A 17,705-nucleotide genomic window follows, 5' to 3' on the forward strand; every position below is an offset into this window, starting at 1 on the left:
TAATTTTACAACATTTTTAGAAATCATACGCATAATAGTACATGGTTCTAATGGTCAACTTAATAATACCAGCAACTGGACACTTATTTCCACTACGGCTCCGTATAAATGGCAAAAACGCGGTTTTTATTGGTAGATGTGTTGTTCTATGGTATGGGTGAGGTATATGGAACAAAAAATAACACTGGGTGCGAAGTACACACGATACCTTATTGCTCATAAGCTCACAGGTTACAAAGAACATCTGACATCTTAACAAGCTAAACTCCGATTGCCACAGCCCGAGAGTTCACATCACTCGATGCTGTCAAGGTTAGTAATATGACTCTTGCCTCTGTGCAGCGATATAGCTCATAAATGACCCCATAGACGTTTCTAATGATCAACGTTTAACCAAAAACTATCTTCCCCTTGCCCTTCCCACCTTCAATAGGACGTTCGTTGAGCACAGGTATGCAACTATATGGGAAAACATTTTTTATCTACAGGGTGTTACAAACAGGTACGGCCAAACTTTTAGGAAACATTCCTCACACACAAAGAAAGAAAATATGTTATGTGGACATGTGTCCAGAAACGCTTACTTTCCATGTTAGAGCTAATTTTATTACTTCTCTTCAAATCACATTAATCATGGAATGGAAACACACACCAACAGAACGTACCAGCGTGACTTCAAACACTTTGTTACAGGAAATGTTCAAAATATCCTCCATTAGCGAGGATCCGTGCATCCACCCTCCGTCGCATGGAATCCCTGATGCACTGATGCAGCCCTGGAGAATGGCGTATTGTATCACAGCCGTCCACAATACGAGCACGAAGAGTCTCTACATTTGGTACCGGGGTTGCGTAGACAAGATTTTCAAATGCCCCCATAAATGAAAGTCAAGAGGTCCATGGAGGCCATGGAATTGGTCCGCCTCTACCAATCCATCGGCCACTGAATCTGTTGTTGGTGGTGGTGGTTAGTGTTTAACGTCCCGTCGACAACGAGGTCATTAGAGATGGAGCGCAAGCTCGGATTAGGGAAGGATTGGGAAGGAAATTGGCCGTGCCCTTTCAAAGGAACCATCCCGGCATTTGCCTGAAACGATTTAGGGAAATCACGGAAAACCTAAATCAGGATGGCTGGAGACGGGATTGCACCGTCGTCCTCCTGAATGCGAGTCCAGTGTGCTAAGAATCTGTTGTTGAGAAGCGTACGAACACTTCAACTGAAATGTGCAGGAGCTCCATCGAGCATGAACCACATGTTGTGTCATACTTGTCAAGGCACATGTTCTAGCAGCACAGGTAGAGTATCCCGTATGAAATCATGATAACGTGCTCCATTGCGCGTAGGTGGAAGGTGGAAGATCATGGGGCCCAATCAAGACATCACCAACAATGCCTGCCCAAACGTTCACAGAAAATCTGTGTTGATGACGTGATTGCACAATTGCATGCGGATTCTCGTCAGCCCACACATGTTGATTGTGAAAATTTACAATTTGATCACGTTGGAATGAAGCCTCATCCGTAAAGAGAACATTTGTACTGAAATGAAGATTGACACATTGTTGGATGAACCATTTGCAGAAGTGTACCCATGGAGGCCAATCAGCTGCTGATAGTGCCTGCACACGCTGCACATGGTATGGAAACAACTCCCGTAGCACTCTCCATACAGTGACGTGGTCAACGTTACCTTGTACAGCAGCAGCTTCTCTGACGCTGACATTAGGGTTATCGTCAACTGCACGAAGAACTGCCTCGTCCATTGCAGGTGTCTTCGTCGTTCTAGGTCTTCCCCAGTCGCGAGTCATAGGCTGGAATGTTGCATGCTCTCTAAGACGCCCATCAATTGCTTCGAACGTCTTCCTGTCGGGCACCTTCATTCTGGAAATCTGTCTCGATACAAACGTACTGCGCCACGGCTATTGCCCCATGCTAATCCATACATCAAATGGGCATCTGCCAACTCTGCATTTGTAAACATTGCACTGACTGCAAAACCACGTTCGTGATGAACACTAATGTGTTGATGCTACGTACTGATGTGCTTGATGCTAGTACTGTAGAGCAATGAGTCGCACGTCAACACAAGCACCAAAGTCAACATTACCTTCCTTCAATTGTGCCAACTGGTGGTGAATCGAGGAAGTACAGTACATACTGACGAAACTAAAATGAGCTCTAACATAGAAATTAAGCGTTTTTGGACACAAGTCCTCATAACATCTTTTTTTTATTTGTGTGGTGTGAGCAATGTTTCCTGAAAAGTTTGGCCGTACCTTTTTGTAACACCCTGTATACAACGTATACTTAAAAAAAAAATTTAATGTTATACAATGTTTTACCAGTTAAATGTATACATGGTGTTGCCAGAGGAATGGTCAATATTCAGGGATGTGATAGGAATGATCATTCAACCCAGAGATATCTAAGAAACATGGGCTCTAAAACGTGTAATGTAATAGTTATGACCACTTTTTCAGTGGAAGTGATGTGTTTCACAGCAGCAAAGATGAGCAAGTACCCATAACTCTTAAGATATGCACTTTAGAGCCCATGTTTATTGGTCATATTTTTCCATTTTTGGTCCATACTGCCACCTCTCAAAATAAGGAAAGCAAAGAACTTGCAGCAGAAGAGATGTGTTTCACAGTATCAAAAATGAAGTAGTGCTCATATCAAGGACTGGGACTTCCATCAGCTTTATCATTCCTCTAAAATGTCTATACAGATAAATTATCTCCTTAACAGCTCCTGTTGCAGATACCAGATCTGCTTTTGTTGTAGATGTGGCATTCATTGCCTGTCTTTGGCTGAGCCAGGAGATAGCTCTACCTACATGTCCAGTTTTGTTGCAACCTCCAAGGTGTATATCACTGTAGCAATATAATATGCCTCTGCATGAGTTTGGATGATATATTATGCCTATGGCACACGTACCAGCTGCATACTGCAGTACTCACTTTAGTCTTACAATGTCTTCTGTTGGTGACAAGTCAAGAGTTTGAGGCAGAAAGCTAACATTGTAAACCAGGTCAGATCTTGTTCCAAGTGTCAGATACATCAGTACTCCAGCTGTTTGTTGATAGGAAAAGTTGCACTTTCTTTCTGCTGGTAATGTATCTGGTTCCTTTAAAATCGGTGTTGAGACAGGTTTGCACTCTTGAAAACTGAAACACTCCTGAATCTTCTTTGCATAGTTTTGTTGGCTTATCTTGATTACACATCATCATCAACGTGTTTTATCTCAAGTCTGAGAAAATATGATGCTGGTTTCACAGTGGTCTTGAATCCAGCCTTCAGCTCATCAAAAAACTTTCTAGCATCCTGCTGATCACTGGCTATAACTAATCAATCACATACATGAAGAGCAACTAAGTGTTTCTTGTCACCTTCTTTTCTGATATGTAAGCAAGGACCTGCATCACTTGAACAGAAATCTGCTTACAAAAGAAAAGCTCCAAAACATTACTTCAACATCTTGGCGCTTGCTTAAGTCCACACAAACTTCAGCTTAATTTGAGGACTCTGTGTCATCATTGTACCTTTCTGACTGTTGCGTATATACTACATCTTCTAGTTCTCTGCACACAAACACTGTATAACTATCAGACTCTAAGAGATGTGTCTTCTCAGTTTCAGCAATTCTTAACATTGAACAAATTGTGCTCAGCTTAGCTACTGACAGAAGTTTTCACTGTAATCTACACCATAGCAGTGATGAAACCCCTTGATGAGAGTATTTGGCAACACTTATCTCAGGTTAGTATTTACATGACACACTCATATAGTACAGCTCTTGCTCCTAGTGGTAGAGAAGTTGCATGAGTATGGTTTTGTATTTGTTTCATTAATCTTCTCTTCAGTGAGCCTTACATAGTCATTTAGCCATGAAAGTTTCATTAATGTTGAATAATTTCACAGCTGTCGATGAGGCTGGATGAAGAGGTCCTCTTCTGTGGTATTGGCACTGTCCTCTTCAGTCTCTGATTCTTCAGACTCTTCTTTGCTGAAATTTGCCTCATCATCTTCTTGAGCTGCATACTTTTCCTGATTACCTTGCTCAAACATCTTGCAAAGTTAACTCGACTTGTTCTTCACAACTTGCACACTTCTCGTGCCTGCTGAATGTGACTTCTTTTTTTTTTTTCTCTCACCCAAATTCTGTAATGCTCATCTTCATCGTACCCCATGAGATAATACTTGATAGCTTTCTTATCCATTTTCTATTTTCTTTAAACTGGGATGTGAGCATATCATGTACAGCCTATATACATAAATGTTTTATTCTCTGCTTCTTGCCTGACTCAAAAGGACTGATTTCCTTCTGCAGATGATTTTCAGTTTAATTTAGAATGCACACTGATGCTCTGACCAAGTCTGCCAACATGACTGCTGAAAAATTAGCGTTTTTTATTTGAGTACTTGAAGGTGTTTGCTTTTCAACTATACTTTGCATCTCATGCTAACTTCCAACATTTTGCTGTGATATGTAGAGTGCTGTCAACCTCTGAGTAACACCTTCTACCTGCATATGACCTGAACTTCCTTACTGTCGAATTCTCCACCATGGCCACTTAACAGCTCTTTGACTATATGAGTCAGCATTTCTGAATATTGAGGAATGTATTTCAAAGCGTCCTCAACTTCAGATTTTTGCCTTATGATATACCAAAATTTGTGTACCTCTTTTGGAAAACAACCATATAGTGTGAATTTTATCCATAATGTAGAAAAATTTCCGCTACCAGTCACAATAAAAGATTATTTATTTGTCACATGACCATTTTTGGGCTTGTGCCCATCCTCAGGTGTTTATACATTCATGTACATGTGTATATTGCTGGAGATTGCTGTATAAATATTGTGTTTATATTGTGATCTCCAGCAATATAAACATGTACATAAATGTATAAACACCTGAGGATGGGCACAAGCCCGAAACCAGTTGTGTGACAAATAAATAATCCTTTATTGTGACTGGTAATGGAAATTTTCCTATACCCTACAACCATATATCTCTCCTTCAGAACAGTTTCATTACAAGTCCACATACATTAGCTGACATCAGGCCAATTGAGTTGGTTGACTTCTCTCTTCTCTCTCTCTCTCTCTCTCTCTCTCTCTCTCTCTCTCTCTCTCTCTCTCTCTCTCTTTCTCTCTCTCCCTCCCTCCCTCCCTCCCTCCCTCCCTCCCTTCAGAGTACATGAAATTGAGGCTAGAGCTACATACTTGTTTCTTGTTTGAACTTCACATCCTCAAAGTTTCCTCCCAGCATTTTCTTCATGCAGCTGATGCCAATTCCTCAAGCTAAATGACAGTTCACTCGTTCGAGGCTAACTGTACCTGTGCTAAGCAATGCTGGTGTGTAGGCCCCAAGGAACATTCTCGTATAGAGAATCATGCATTCAACTTCTCAGTATTAAGATTACCAGCTGCTCTGGAAGGCATCATATCTACATGCTATACATATGTTCTTCAACGTACCTCAGTGAAAATTTCTATTTATTGTCAATATTGTTAAAAGAAAATTTGCTACTCAGTGTACGGTGGACATGCTGAGTTGCAGGTAGTCAGAACAAAAAGACTGTCACAAATACAACTTTTGGCTAGTAAGGCCTTCGTCAAAATTAGATAACAAACACACTCATACACACCCACACAAACACAACTCACACACACGACTGCAGTGTCAGGCAACTGAGACCACACTGCAAGCATGATGGGAGTGGTGACTGGGTGGGGGTAAGGAGGAGGCTGGGGGGGAGGGATGTAGGGTAGGACTGGCAGCCAGTGACGTGCTGTAGGGGAGCATGCAGGGACAAGGTGGAAGGAGGGTAGGGCAGCAGCTATGTGCGGTTGGGAGGTTAGACGGAGGGCAACAGAGAGGTGGAAAGTTGGGGGGGGGGGGGGGGATAGTGGAAAAGGAGAGAATTAAAAAGACTGGGTGCAATGGAGGAATGAGGGCTGTGTAGTGCTGTTCCCATACTAGCACTACACAGTGCTCATTCCTCCATCACACCCAGTCTTTTTACTTCTCTCCTCTTCTGCTATCCTCCCCACCTCTCTGCTGCTGTCTGTCTAACCTCCCGACCTCACATAGCTGTCCTACCATCTTTCCACCTCATCCCTGCATGCTCACTAACAGCACTTCACTGTCCAACGCACTTACCCTACATCCCTCCCCCTCCCCACCCCAGCCTCCTCCTTGCCCCCACCCAGTAGCCACACCCATCATGCATTGGTGCTGCTGCTTGCAGTGTGGCCTCAGTTGCCTGAGACTGCAGCCGTGTGTGCGAGTTGCATTTGTGTGTGTGTGTGTGTGTGTGTGTGTGTATTGTTGACAAAGATCTTAATGGCCAAAAGCCATAATTGTGGGAATCTTTTTGTTGTGGCTATCTGCGACTCATCATTTCCGCTATATGGCAAGTAGCAACTTTCTTTCTCTAATACTGTTACATTCCATCCTGGATTTTCCATTGTTTGATTTGAGGACAGTTTTGTCTTTTATGTTGAGCATGTGCTGGTAGTAGAGATGTGCACTCTTATCATAGTTCAAATGATCTGCTGCTTGCAAGTAGAGAATCATTTCTTCAGCACACTTGATGTGCAGGTTTCAATACCCCATCGATTCATCTTTAATGGCATTTTTCTGCAAGGTAGACATGCAGGAGAACTGAATCCAAGACATAGTGGTAGAGTCACTAAAGAAGTCTTGCATTCCGTAACAAGAAACTGGCTCAACCCACTGTTGGGGGAGGGTTCTTGTGATTGATAAAAAATTGAGCATTAGAGGTATGTACCTTATGCTTTTAAAAGTTTAGGATTAAAGTTGTAATCTTAAATAAAAACTGCACCTCTTGCTATATTTTTGTTAATTTGAGCAACCTGCCATTTCATTGAAACTCTGTATTTTGGTAATCATGTCTTGCAGAAATAGAGGAAATTTAACACTCTTTGAGAAAATGATTTTTGTTAACAACTGTAGGAAAAAAAAAGATTATATACAAAAAACTGAAAAAGTACCAAAGTTTCATGATTTTTTCGTTCTCCTTCAGTTAGGACAGGGTTCTAGACACTGAAAACTTGCATTCTACACTACAGACTATCTACATTCAACAAATTAGAAGTTTAGAAAAATTGGACCTTCCACTGTGAGTAGTTGTTGAGACTATAAGGGATATTACACCATTCTTCCACTGTGTTGCATGTACATCAGTGAAAATGAGTTACAATGTTCAGATCTGATCTAATGACAGGGGCACATTTTTGGATAGTACCAGTAGCTAATAACAGTGAGAATATGAAACGGTATTTTCTGTTTCAGTCTGTAAGAAGCTTTCTTCAATATGTTTTTACATCATGTGCCCGAAAAAGAACTATTGTATGTTGATAGGTAGCCTACTATACAGACTCCGGGGTGTCGACACAGATGGAGACTCCCTTACTTTCGGTGTACGTGAACAACTGGACAGCGACATTCTCAGGATAGAGAATTTTGCTGGCAACCAGGCCAGTATCTACCTCAGGAAGCCCCTTGACAGGGAGGTTTGTAATCACCAAGCACATATGTTTGTTGTTTCCCATTCCTTTGGTTTACTTACTTATTTATTCATTATTGCCTTCTAGACTATGTATTTGTGTGAACACAGTTATCTGTTATCTGGATGCACATAATCAATTCAACATTGTGAGAAGCAGAAACTCACACAGTAGTTTTGTCATGACACCATTATTTCACTCTTCATCATGAATTAAATGCTGCTCGTGATTTGCTAAGTCATAGGAATCATATTCTTAAAACTGAAAGTAAAAGTGAATTCAAGTCACATTTTGTGTCACACAGGAGAAGGAGGAGTACACTCTTGTCCTTACTTTGACTGATGGCCACTTGGGTGATGGGAACTATGTCACTCAAAGTTTATTCATTTTGGTTGAAGATATCAATGACAACGAACCAGTTTTTAAACCATATCAGCCAACCATCAGTATTGAAGAAAACAGTCCACCTGGAATTATTACAACTGTAGAAGCTACAGATCAGGATGAAGGATCTTACGGGCAGGTGAAGTAAACAATTTGTTACTGAGTAACATGTGATTAAAAATTAAAAAATGGTGTTGGTTTATACCTAACTAATTAAGTTATCATTTTTTGCAGGTTGTCTACCATTTGCAAGAAACTGATGGTGATAATGGTGTATTTTCTATCTCTACTGTCAATGGGAAAGGTGTCATCAGACTTTCAGGACATTTAGATTATGAAAGGAAATTTTTGTATCAGCTTAGAGTGCTAGCAACAGACCGAGCAAATAATGAGAAGGTTAGTTTAACTTTCAAGCAATGTAAAGTCCAGGTTGATGTCAGCAATTATGGAAAGGATAGACTGCTACTCGCTGTTAAGGTGACATGTTGAGTTGCAGACAGGCAAAATGAAAAGTTTGTTACACATAAAGCTTTCGGCCAAAGCTTTCACCAGAAAAAAGAAACACATGCATTCACCCAAGCAAGCACATGTCACACACACATGACCACTATCTCTCACTGCTCAGACCAGCAGAAAGTGGAACATGTCAAACGGGAGCAACAATCCATAGTGGAGTGGGAAGGGGTAGGGATAGTAGGGTGTGGGCGTGGGAGAGAAAATAGTGCTGCCTGGCAGAGCAAGCTGGGTCTAGAGGTGGAAGAAAGGGCAACCCGGTGCAGCATCAGGAGACTGTGGGAGAGAGAGGGAAGGGAAAAAAGGAAGCAGAAAGAAGATGAGCAGAGAAGAGGAAAATATCAGTGGATGCATTGGCAGAGAACAACGCACAATGAGGATGGGGACATGATTTGGGAGCAGTTGATAGGACAGAGAGGATAGAAACCATTGGGTGGAGGGTGTGGGGGTAGTAGGTTAATGTAGAAACCCAACAGTTTCTGTCCCCTCTGTCATATCACCTCCTCCCAGATCATGTCCTCACCCTCATTTTTTACTGCTCTCCGTCAATGCACCAACCAATCTTTTCCCCTTGTCTGCTCCTCTCCTTTCAAGTCTTATTTTTCCCTTCCCATCTCTCCTACCCCTACAGCACTGCACCAGGTAGCATTGTCGGCCACCTCTAGAGTCTGCACGTTCCGCCAGGAAGCACTGTTCCCCCCCCCCCCCCCCCTTCCCACCATACTCTGCTATCCCTCCACCTTTTCTGTTCCACTATGGATTGTTGCTCCCTTTTGATGCATCTAAGTTTCAGCCACACCTGAGCAGCCAGAGATAGTGATCATGCGTGTGTGAGGTGTGCTTGCTTGTGTGAATTCGTGTATGTTTCTCTTTTCTCATGAAGGCTTTGGCCAAAAGTTTGATGTGTAACAGTCTTTCAGCATGACATCTACATTGTGAGTAACAATCTTTCCATAATTGTTAGTCTAACTTTAATAAATTTTTATCAGTGTAATTTTCTCGTTGTACTTTTTCTTCAACAACTGCAGCTTATTTAAAGCTTAGTTTAGCAAGCATACTATATACTGAATGCTATGTTGCTTCCATGCTATATTGCTTCCATATAGCATTTGTATTACATACATAATGATTAATGTAAGATATTTTATTTAACAAATATTAGATACTGTTGTGCTTATTGTTTTGTAACCACACTGTTTTATTACCGGTGAATGTAACACTACCGAAGGAAAGACATTTCAAATGAAGTGAAACAGTACAAGACACAAAAATACTTAGCATTTTAATTCTGCATCCCTGCTTGTGCTTTGTTTTTCTGTTAAAATTTTTTTTAACAGTTGATCACATACATATCAAGCCTGCATCATACAGTATTTACCAGTAGCAGTTATTCTTCACCATGAATCAGTGTACTTACACAACTGGTATTTATGTAGTGGAGTAGAGTGCGATTTTCTAAATCTATCACTTTTTATTTCAGTTTCCAGTGAAATTCCACAGTAAATTACCTGTTATCTGAAATTACAAGTTCAGTACAGAAATAATAGAGAATATAACTTGAATAAACATGTTTCACGCCAGTTTTATTTAAAAGACAAGACTTAAATAATGACAAGGTACATAATATTGAAATAGGACGTGCAATAGACTGTGTGTAAATTGAAGACAATGAGAAGTGATTTCACACATCAAGTGCAGTGAATGGAATCTCAGTACAGCTGCTGTCATGATACCATAGCTTGGAGGCATTATGTACTTTGTATGAAAGTAGTTAGTGTTGCTACTCACATTCATCTCATTTTAGGTTTTTGATTGCAGCTTATGTTTTCACTAACTGCCAGAACTTAGTAAAATTCTGTGGTCAACTTGATCAGTGTACAATATCCCGTACTTCATTAATAGTAACTAAGCTGTATCCTCCATCAATAAGAATTTAGTGCTATCCTTCTCTCAAGACTTTTAATGCTCCTGCAGAGGAGGGAGGGGGGGAACAACATTAGTAAGTTCAGACAATACCACTCTCCCAAACCAACATAGACCCTACACTGTTTCACACCCAGAGCTGAACTCTCCCAACCTGCTCTTCCACCACGATTTACAAGGAAGCTACCCTCTCCAGTGAATCTGATGGGATCCAGTGAACAATCTCCAGAAAAATGCATTTAATCTAAAGTCTTTGAGATACATTGCTCTTAAATACAGAGTTTCTAATATAAACATAAGTGCTTTGTTCACCATTGCATAGGAACCAACACTGGGGGGCAAGGCTTCAATTGCAGCACATGCTCCAGGCCTCTCCTCATACTGTGGCAGCCAGTATATCAGTTTTAGTCAAACTATATGAGTTAGGAGTGGTTTTGGAAAGAAGCTTAAGTGAATCGATACACCATTTAGCACCCCAAACTGTTATGTCAGTAATACCTGCGCACAGAGTTGTGATGAACTCAGATGGAAACCTTACAAAGTAATGGTAGTACTTCTCCTGATAAATTCAACTAATGTAGCTTGCTGTCAGTACTGTATTTGGCTACTGCTGTCTGTGCATGATGGAAGTGTTGATAATGAACTGATGTTATACTTGCATATACAGGATTCTAATATCCCTTTCATTATTTTTGTAACATATTGCATATGTAGCAAGCAGCACTTAGTGGCCAAGCCTCTTCAGTTGCTTGTACTACAGCTGCAAGCACAGTATGCTGATGGTGGCCCTACACAGTAATGGATCATTTGTGTTTATCATAGTTTTATTATGTTCTTACATCTTTTGACAGCACCTATCTTGGCTACAAAATTTTTCATGTTCCAATACGAGAGAAGGAAAGTTGCTACTCACCATATAGCAGAGATGCTGAGCTGCAATAGGCACAATAAGATTCACACAATCATAGCTTTTGCCCATTAAGGCCTTTGTCAGCAGTAGACACACATACACACACGCACACACACACTCACGCATTGCACACACATCTGCAGTCTGAGAGAGCTGAAACTACACTATATCCTCACCCCAATTACTTCTCCTTTGAAAGCATTACCTACAACCAAATTCACGGTATGGCTTTGGGCACCCACATGGCACCATCCTATGCTAACCTATTCATGGGCCATCTAGAGGAATCCTTCCTAAAAACCCAGAATCCTAAACCCCTCACCTGGTTCAGATTCATTGATGACATCTTTGCTATCTGGATTGAAGGTGAGGACACCTTACTCACATTCCTCCAGAACCTCAACAACTTCTCCCCCATTTGCTTCACCTGGTCCTACTCAACCCAACAAGCCACCTTTCTAGATGTTGACCACCACCTCAGAGATGGCTACATCAGTACCTCTGTCCATATCAAACCTACTAACCACCAGCAATACCTCCACTTCAACAGCTGCCACCCGTTTCATACCAAGAAGTCCCTTCCATACAGCCTAGCCACCCGTGGTTGTCGCATCTGCAGTGACGAGCAGTCCCTCTCTAAATATACCGAGGGTCTCACTGAAGCCTTCACTGACCGTAATTATCCTCCCATCCTTGTACAAAAACAAATCTCCCATGCCTTATCTTTCCAGTCTCCCACCATCTCCCAAAGTCCCACAGTCCGGCCACAGAGGAGCATTCTCCACCAGGGTTTCGACTACCTCTTGTCATGCCCTGAAATGAGAAATGTCCTACCCACTATCCTTCCTACCCCTCCTACCATGGTATTCCACTGTCTACCGAACCTACACAATATACTCATACATCCTTACACAACCCTGCTCCCAATCCCTTACCTCGTGGCTCATACCCCTGTAATAGACCTAGATGCAAGACCTGTCCCATACATCCTCCTACCACCACCTACTCCAGTCCAGTCACTAACATCACCTATCCCATCAAAGGCAGGGCTACCTGTGAAACCAGTCATGTGATCTACAAGCTAAGCTGCAACCACTGCGCTGCATTCTATGTAGGCATGACAACCAACAAGCTGTCTGTCCACGTGAATGGCCACAGACAAACTGTGGCCAAAAGACAAGTGGACCACCCTGTAGCTGAACACGCTGTCAAACATGATACCCCTCATGTCAATGACTACCTTACAGCCTGTGCCACATGGATCCTTCCCACCAACACCAACTTTTCTGAATTGTGCAGGTGGGAACTTTCCCTGCAATACATCCTACCTTCCCATAACCCTCCTGGCCTCAACCTTTGTTAGTCACTGTCCGCACCCATCCAGCCCCCTCCCTGTTCCCATTCCAGCACTACACAGCCATTATTTCACCAACATGCCCAGTCTTTTAATTTCTTTTAGTTTTATTTTTATTTCTCTCCTTTCTACTACTTACCCCCTCCCCCCTCCGCACCTTCTCTCCTACACTCCATCTAAACTGCAACACTTCGCTGTCCGCCACGCTCACCATACTATCCCTCCCCCTCCCTGCCCCAGCCTCCTCCTTACACCCACCCAGTCGCCACTTCCATCATGCACTGGTGCTGCTGATCGCAGTGTAGTTTCAGCTCTCTGAGACTGCAGATGTGTGTGCAAGTTGTGCTTGCGCGCGTGTGTGTGTGTGTGTGTGTGTGTGTGTGTGTGTGTGTGTGTGTGTGTGTGTGTGTGTGTGTGTGCGTGTGTGTCTACTGCTGACAAAGGCCTTAATGGCCGAAAGCTATGATTGTGTGAATCTTTTTATTGTGCCTATCACAGCTCAGCATCTCCGCTAATGGTGAGTAGCAACTTTCCTTCTCTTGTATTGTTGCATTCCATCCTGGATTTTCCACTGTTTAATTTTTCGTGTTCTGCTTACTACTTCAGGAAGATATGTAGCCCTTTAGCTACTTCTCAGTTAAAGCATGTAAATGCTACTACTGGTACTTTTGTATGGTGTCATAATGCTCTCATTGATAAATTTTCAAGTTCATTTTTGTCTTTTTTAGATACAGCTGATAATTACATAGAATGAAAACAGTCATAAATTAATGAAAAAATAATTAGCAGTCAAAGATTGTTTTGAATACCACAAATTTTAAGCACTGGGTCACTGCATACTTCAGTATAATTATTTCACGCATCATGAACTTACTCAGTTATAATGTAATTTGATAGATAAAATATTTACTCATCTAGCAGTGGCAGGTATTTAAAATTTGTAAGCTTTCAGAGTCAGCTGCCTTCCAGCAAAAGGATTGAAGGGGAAGGAAGAGGAGTGACAGAAAAGGACTGGTGATGTTTAGGTAATGGGCAGAGTTTGGAAAAAGTCACCCATACCCTAGGTCAGGGAAGACTTATCAGACGAGATGAGAAGGAAAGACTGGTTGTTGGTGACTGCACCAGATGAGATATGAAAACCTGAGGAAGAGGAGATTAGTGTTTAACGTCCCATTGACAATGAGGTCATTAGAGACAGAGCACAAGCTCAGATTAGGGAAGGACATGTGAAACGATTTAGGGAAATCACAGAAAACCTAAATCATTATGGCCGGATGCAGGTTTGAACCATCATCCTCTCCAATCTGAGTTCAGTGTGCTAACCACTGCGCCACCTCACTCGGTATATGAAAATATGATGGCTTATAAGTGGAAGATAGGGTTCACCACATGTGCCATCTGGATTCTTCCCCCAGACACCAGTTTCTGGCATTACACATGTCCTTGGTTCTTACCACCCAACTCACATTGATTTACATTAATTTCTTCAGGAAACTTTAAGCTGTGAGGACGGGGTGTGGGTCGTCCTTGGGTAGCTCAGTTGGTAGAGCACTTGCCTGCGAAAGGCAAAGGTCCCGAGTTCGAGTCTCGGTCCGGCACACAGTTTTAATCTGCCAGGAAGTTTCATATCAGCGCACACTCCGCTGCATAGTGAAAATATCATTCTGGAAACATCCCCCAGGCTGTGGCTAAGCCATGTCTCTGAAATATCCTTTCTTTCAGGAGTGCTAGTTCTGCAAGGTTTGCAGGAGAGCTTCTGTAAAGTTTGGAAGGTAGGAGACGAGGTACTGGCAGAAGTAAAGCTGTGAGGACGGGACATGAGTCATGCTTGGGTAGCTCAGTTGGTAGAGCACTTGCCCGCCAAAGACAAAGGTCCCGAGTTCAAGTCTCGGTCTGGCACACAGTTTTAATCTACCAGGAAGTTTCAAACTTTAAGCTCTTCATAAAAAATCTGGAGGCTCTGTTGTCCCATCCCACAGTGATTTTAATGTGGATTTATTGAAAAGCTCTGTCAGTTAACAATTATTGCAATTGTAGCACTGTCATTCAATTTGAGTGTTGCTTGCTGCATGTGCAATATGTTACAAAAATAATGAAAGGGATATTAGAATTCTGTATATGCAAGTATAACTTCAGAGTTCATTATCAACACCTCCATCATGCACAGACAGCAGTAGCCAAATACAGTACTGACAGCAAGCTACCCTAGTTGAATTGGTCAGTAGAAGTGGTACCATTACTTTGTAAGGTTTCCATCTGAGTTCATCACAACTCTGTGCACAGGAATTACTGACACAACAGTCTGGGATGCTAAATAGTGTAACAATTCTCTTAGGCTTCTTTTCAAAACCACTCCTAACTCATCTAGTTTGAGTAAAACTGATATACTGGCTGTCACAGTATGAAGAGAGGCCTGGAGCATGTGCTGCAATTGAAGCCTGGCTCCCCAGTGTTGGTTCCTATGCAGTGGTGAACAAAGCACTTATGTTTATATTAGAAACTCTGTATTTAAGAGCAATGTATCTCAAAGACTTTAGATTAAAGGCATTTTTCTGAATATTATTCACTGGATCCCATTAGATTCACTGGAGAGGGTAGCTTCCTTGTAAATCATGGTGGAGGAGCAAGTTGGGAGAGTTCAGCTCTGGGTGTGAAACAATGTAGGGTCTATGTTAGTTTGGGAGAGTGATACAATCTGAACTTACTATGTTGTTGCCCCCCTCCTTCCTCTGCAGGAGCACTGAAAGTCTTGAGAGAAGGCTAGCACTAAATTCTTAGTAATTGAGCTTTGAAACTAAGGTATGTAAATGCTCTGAGACAGCTGTTGATAATATCTTTGTAGACGAAATCTAGGGGAAAAAAATCAAATCACAAAACCAATAGTAAATGGGCTATCTGATCATGACATACAGCATCTTTTGTTAAATTTTGAAACTTTTCAGGGAAAAAAATCTATTGGAGTACAGGATGGTAAGAAGTCAGTCAAAAATTGAGAATGTTATGAGATTGCTCAAAGACACGAACTGGATAGATGTTTACAGTACTTCTGACTCAGGTGGAAAATACCAAGCATTCATTGGTAAAGTTACTTTCTGTTTTGAAAACTGCTTTCCCCTGAAGGTAATTCAAATCAAACAGAATTCTAAAAATAAACCACGGATTACACAAGAAATAAAGATTCATGTGGGACAAAAAGGAAACTGCATCTACTATCTAGGAACAGCACTGATCTTACTGTTGTAATCCATTAAAAAGAATACTGCAAAATATCGAAGCAAGTAATCCAGAAATCCAGGCAGCTTTATTATGAGGAAAAGGTAATTACATCAGGCAACAAAACAAGAAGTATGTGGGATATAGTGCAGACAAAGACAGGTGTGACGATAGCTCTGTTACTGCCAGCTTGGGGTTATCAGGTTTGGCAAAAAGTGAAATGGAGTGTCTGAGTCCAGTCTTTACAAATAACTTCAGTAAAACGGAAATGACACTCACATCTCCCATAGAAGTAGCATCCACTATAAAATCCTTAAAATAAATGTTATAGCAGTTGTGATAACATATCAATGAAGTTAATCAAAGAGTGCTCATGCAAGTTGAGATCTATCTTAAGCTATTTGTGCAATCAATCTATTTATCAGTAGAACATTTCCGGACTGGCTAAAATATGCCTCTTTACAAGAAGGGAGGTAAAGAGACACTATCAAACTATCAATCAGTTTCACTTTTCCCGACTGTTTCAAAAATATTTGAAAAGGTTGTGCTGAAGCTTCTCCTTAAGCCTCTGACTGTAAATAACATATTGTCCAAATCATTGATACAGAGAAAGCTATTTACACATACAGTGAGAATATACATAATTCATTAGATAACAAATTAGAGGCTACTGGAATTTTTTGTGACCTGTCAAAAGCCTTTGACTGTATGAATCACAGAACCCTCTTAACTAAATTGGAATATAATGGTGTCATTGGCAGTGCGGTGAAATGGCTAGAGTCTTATCTAACTAACAGGAAACAAAGGGTGCCATTACAAAATACTTGTGCAGTAAGCAGTCAGTTTTCATCTGATTGGTAATTAATTACATGTAGTGTTCCTCAAGGTTCCATCTTGGGTCCGTTGCTTTTTCTTGTTTAACTTAATGACCTCTCATTTGTTACATTGCCACATGCTAAGTTTGTTTTATTTGCATATGATACGAACATTGCAATAAGAAGCAAGTCAAGTACAGATTTAGAAATGGCTGCTAATCAAATTTTCACTGACATTAATAAATAGTTTAAAGCTAACTCACTCTTAGTAAATTTTTAATGACCCGTTATGTGCAATTCAGTACCTGTAAGAGATTACCTTCCAGAACATATGAAGCCATGCAGATTGAAGAGGTTGACAACGTCAAATTTCTGGGATTACAACTCAATAATAAATTCAGTTGGGTAGGGCATACTACAGAATCATTGAAGCACCTAAACAGATCTGTATTTGCCTGAGAATGGTGTCAGATGTTGAAGATATAAAAAAACTTGCATAATTTGCTCACTTTCATTCTATATGTTATGCAGGATCATATTCTGTAGTAACTTGTCAAACAGAGCAAAAGCTTATAGTGTGCAAAAGCAAGAACATCATATAGGAACCTATTCGAGGAAGTTTGTATTCTAACCACTGCTTCTCAGTATAATTATTTCCTTAATAAAGTTTATTGGAAGTAATACATCCCTATTTCCAACCAATAGCTCAATATATAATATCAAAACCAGGAATAAGAACAATCTACATAAAGAACTAAAATGACTTACATTGGTCCAGAAAGGGGTCCAATATTAAAGAACACACATTTTCAATAAATTGCCAGCAACCGTCAAAAACTTGGTTTCAGATAAAGTACAGTTTAAACAGAGTTTGAAAGACTTTTTGATAGGCAACTCCTGCTACTCTGTAGATGAACATCTTAATGGGAACTCTAAAAATGTATGTTATATTTCATTTCTGACAGCACTTGTTCACAAAAGTCAATTTTAGATATTTTCTGGATGATAAATTTATTAGAAGTGCATAACTATATTTCATTGTGACAGTGTATTA

At 40.9% G+C, this 17,705-nt stretch overlaps 1 protein-coding gene across 1 annotated transcript in view; it reads left to right on the forward strand.

Annotated features, from left to right (window-relative positions):
* Positions 1–17,705, forward strand: part of LOC124794990 (cadherin-23) — a 479,297-nt gene that overhangs the window by 227,213 nt on the left and 234,379 nt on the right. Inside the window, exons 4-6 of the mRNA XM_047258737.1 lie at positions 7,394–7,545; positions 7,844–8,062; positions 8,158–8,319. Of these exons, the coding sequence (XP_047114693.1) occupies positions 7,394–7,545; positions 7,844–8,062; positions 8,158–8,319 (533 nt within the window). The remainder of the gene's footprint in view (positions 1–7,393; positions 7,546–7,843; positions 8,063–8,157; positions 8,320–17,705) is intronic.

Source organism: Schistocerca piceifrons, chromosome 4 (assembly GCF_021461385.2).
Source record: "Schistocerca piceifrons isolate TAMUIC-IGC-003096 chromosome 4, iqSchPice1.1, whole genome shotgun sequence".
Lineage (NCBI taxonomy): Eukaryota > Metazoa > Arthropoda > Insecta > Orthoptera > Acrididae > Schistocerca > Schistocerca piceifrons.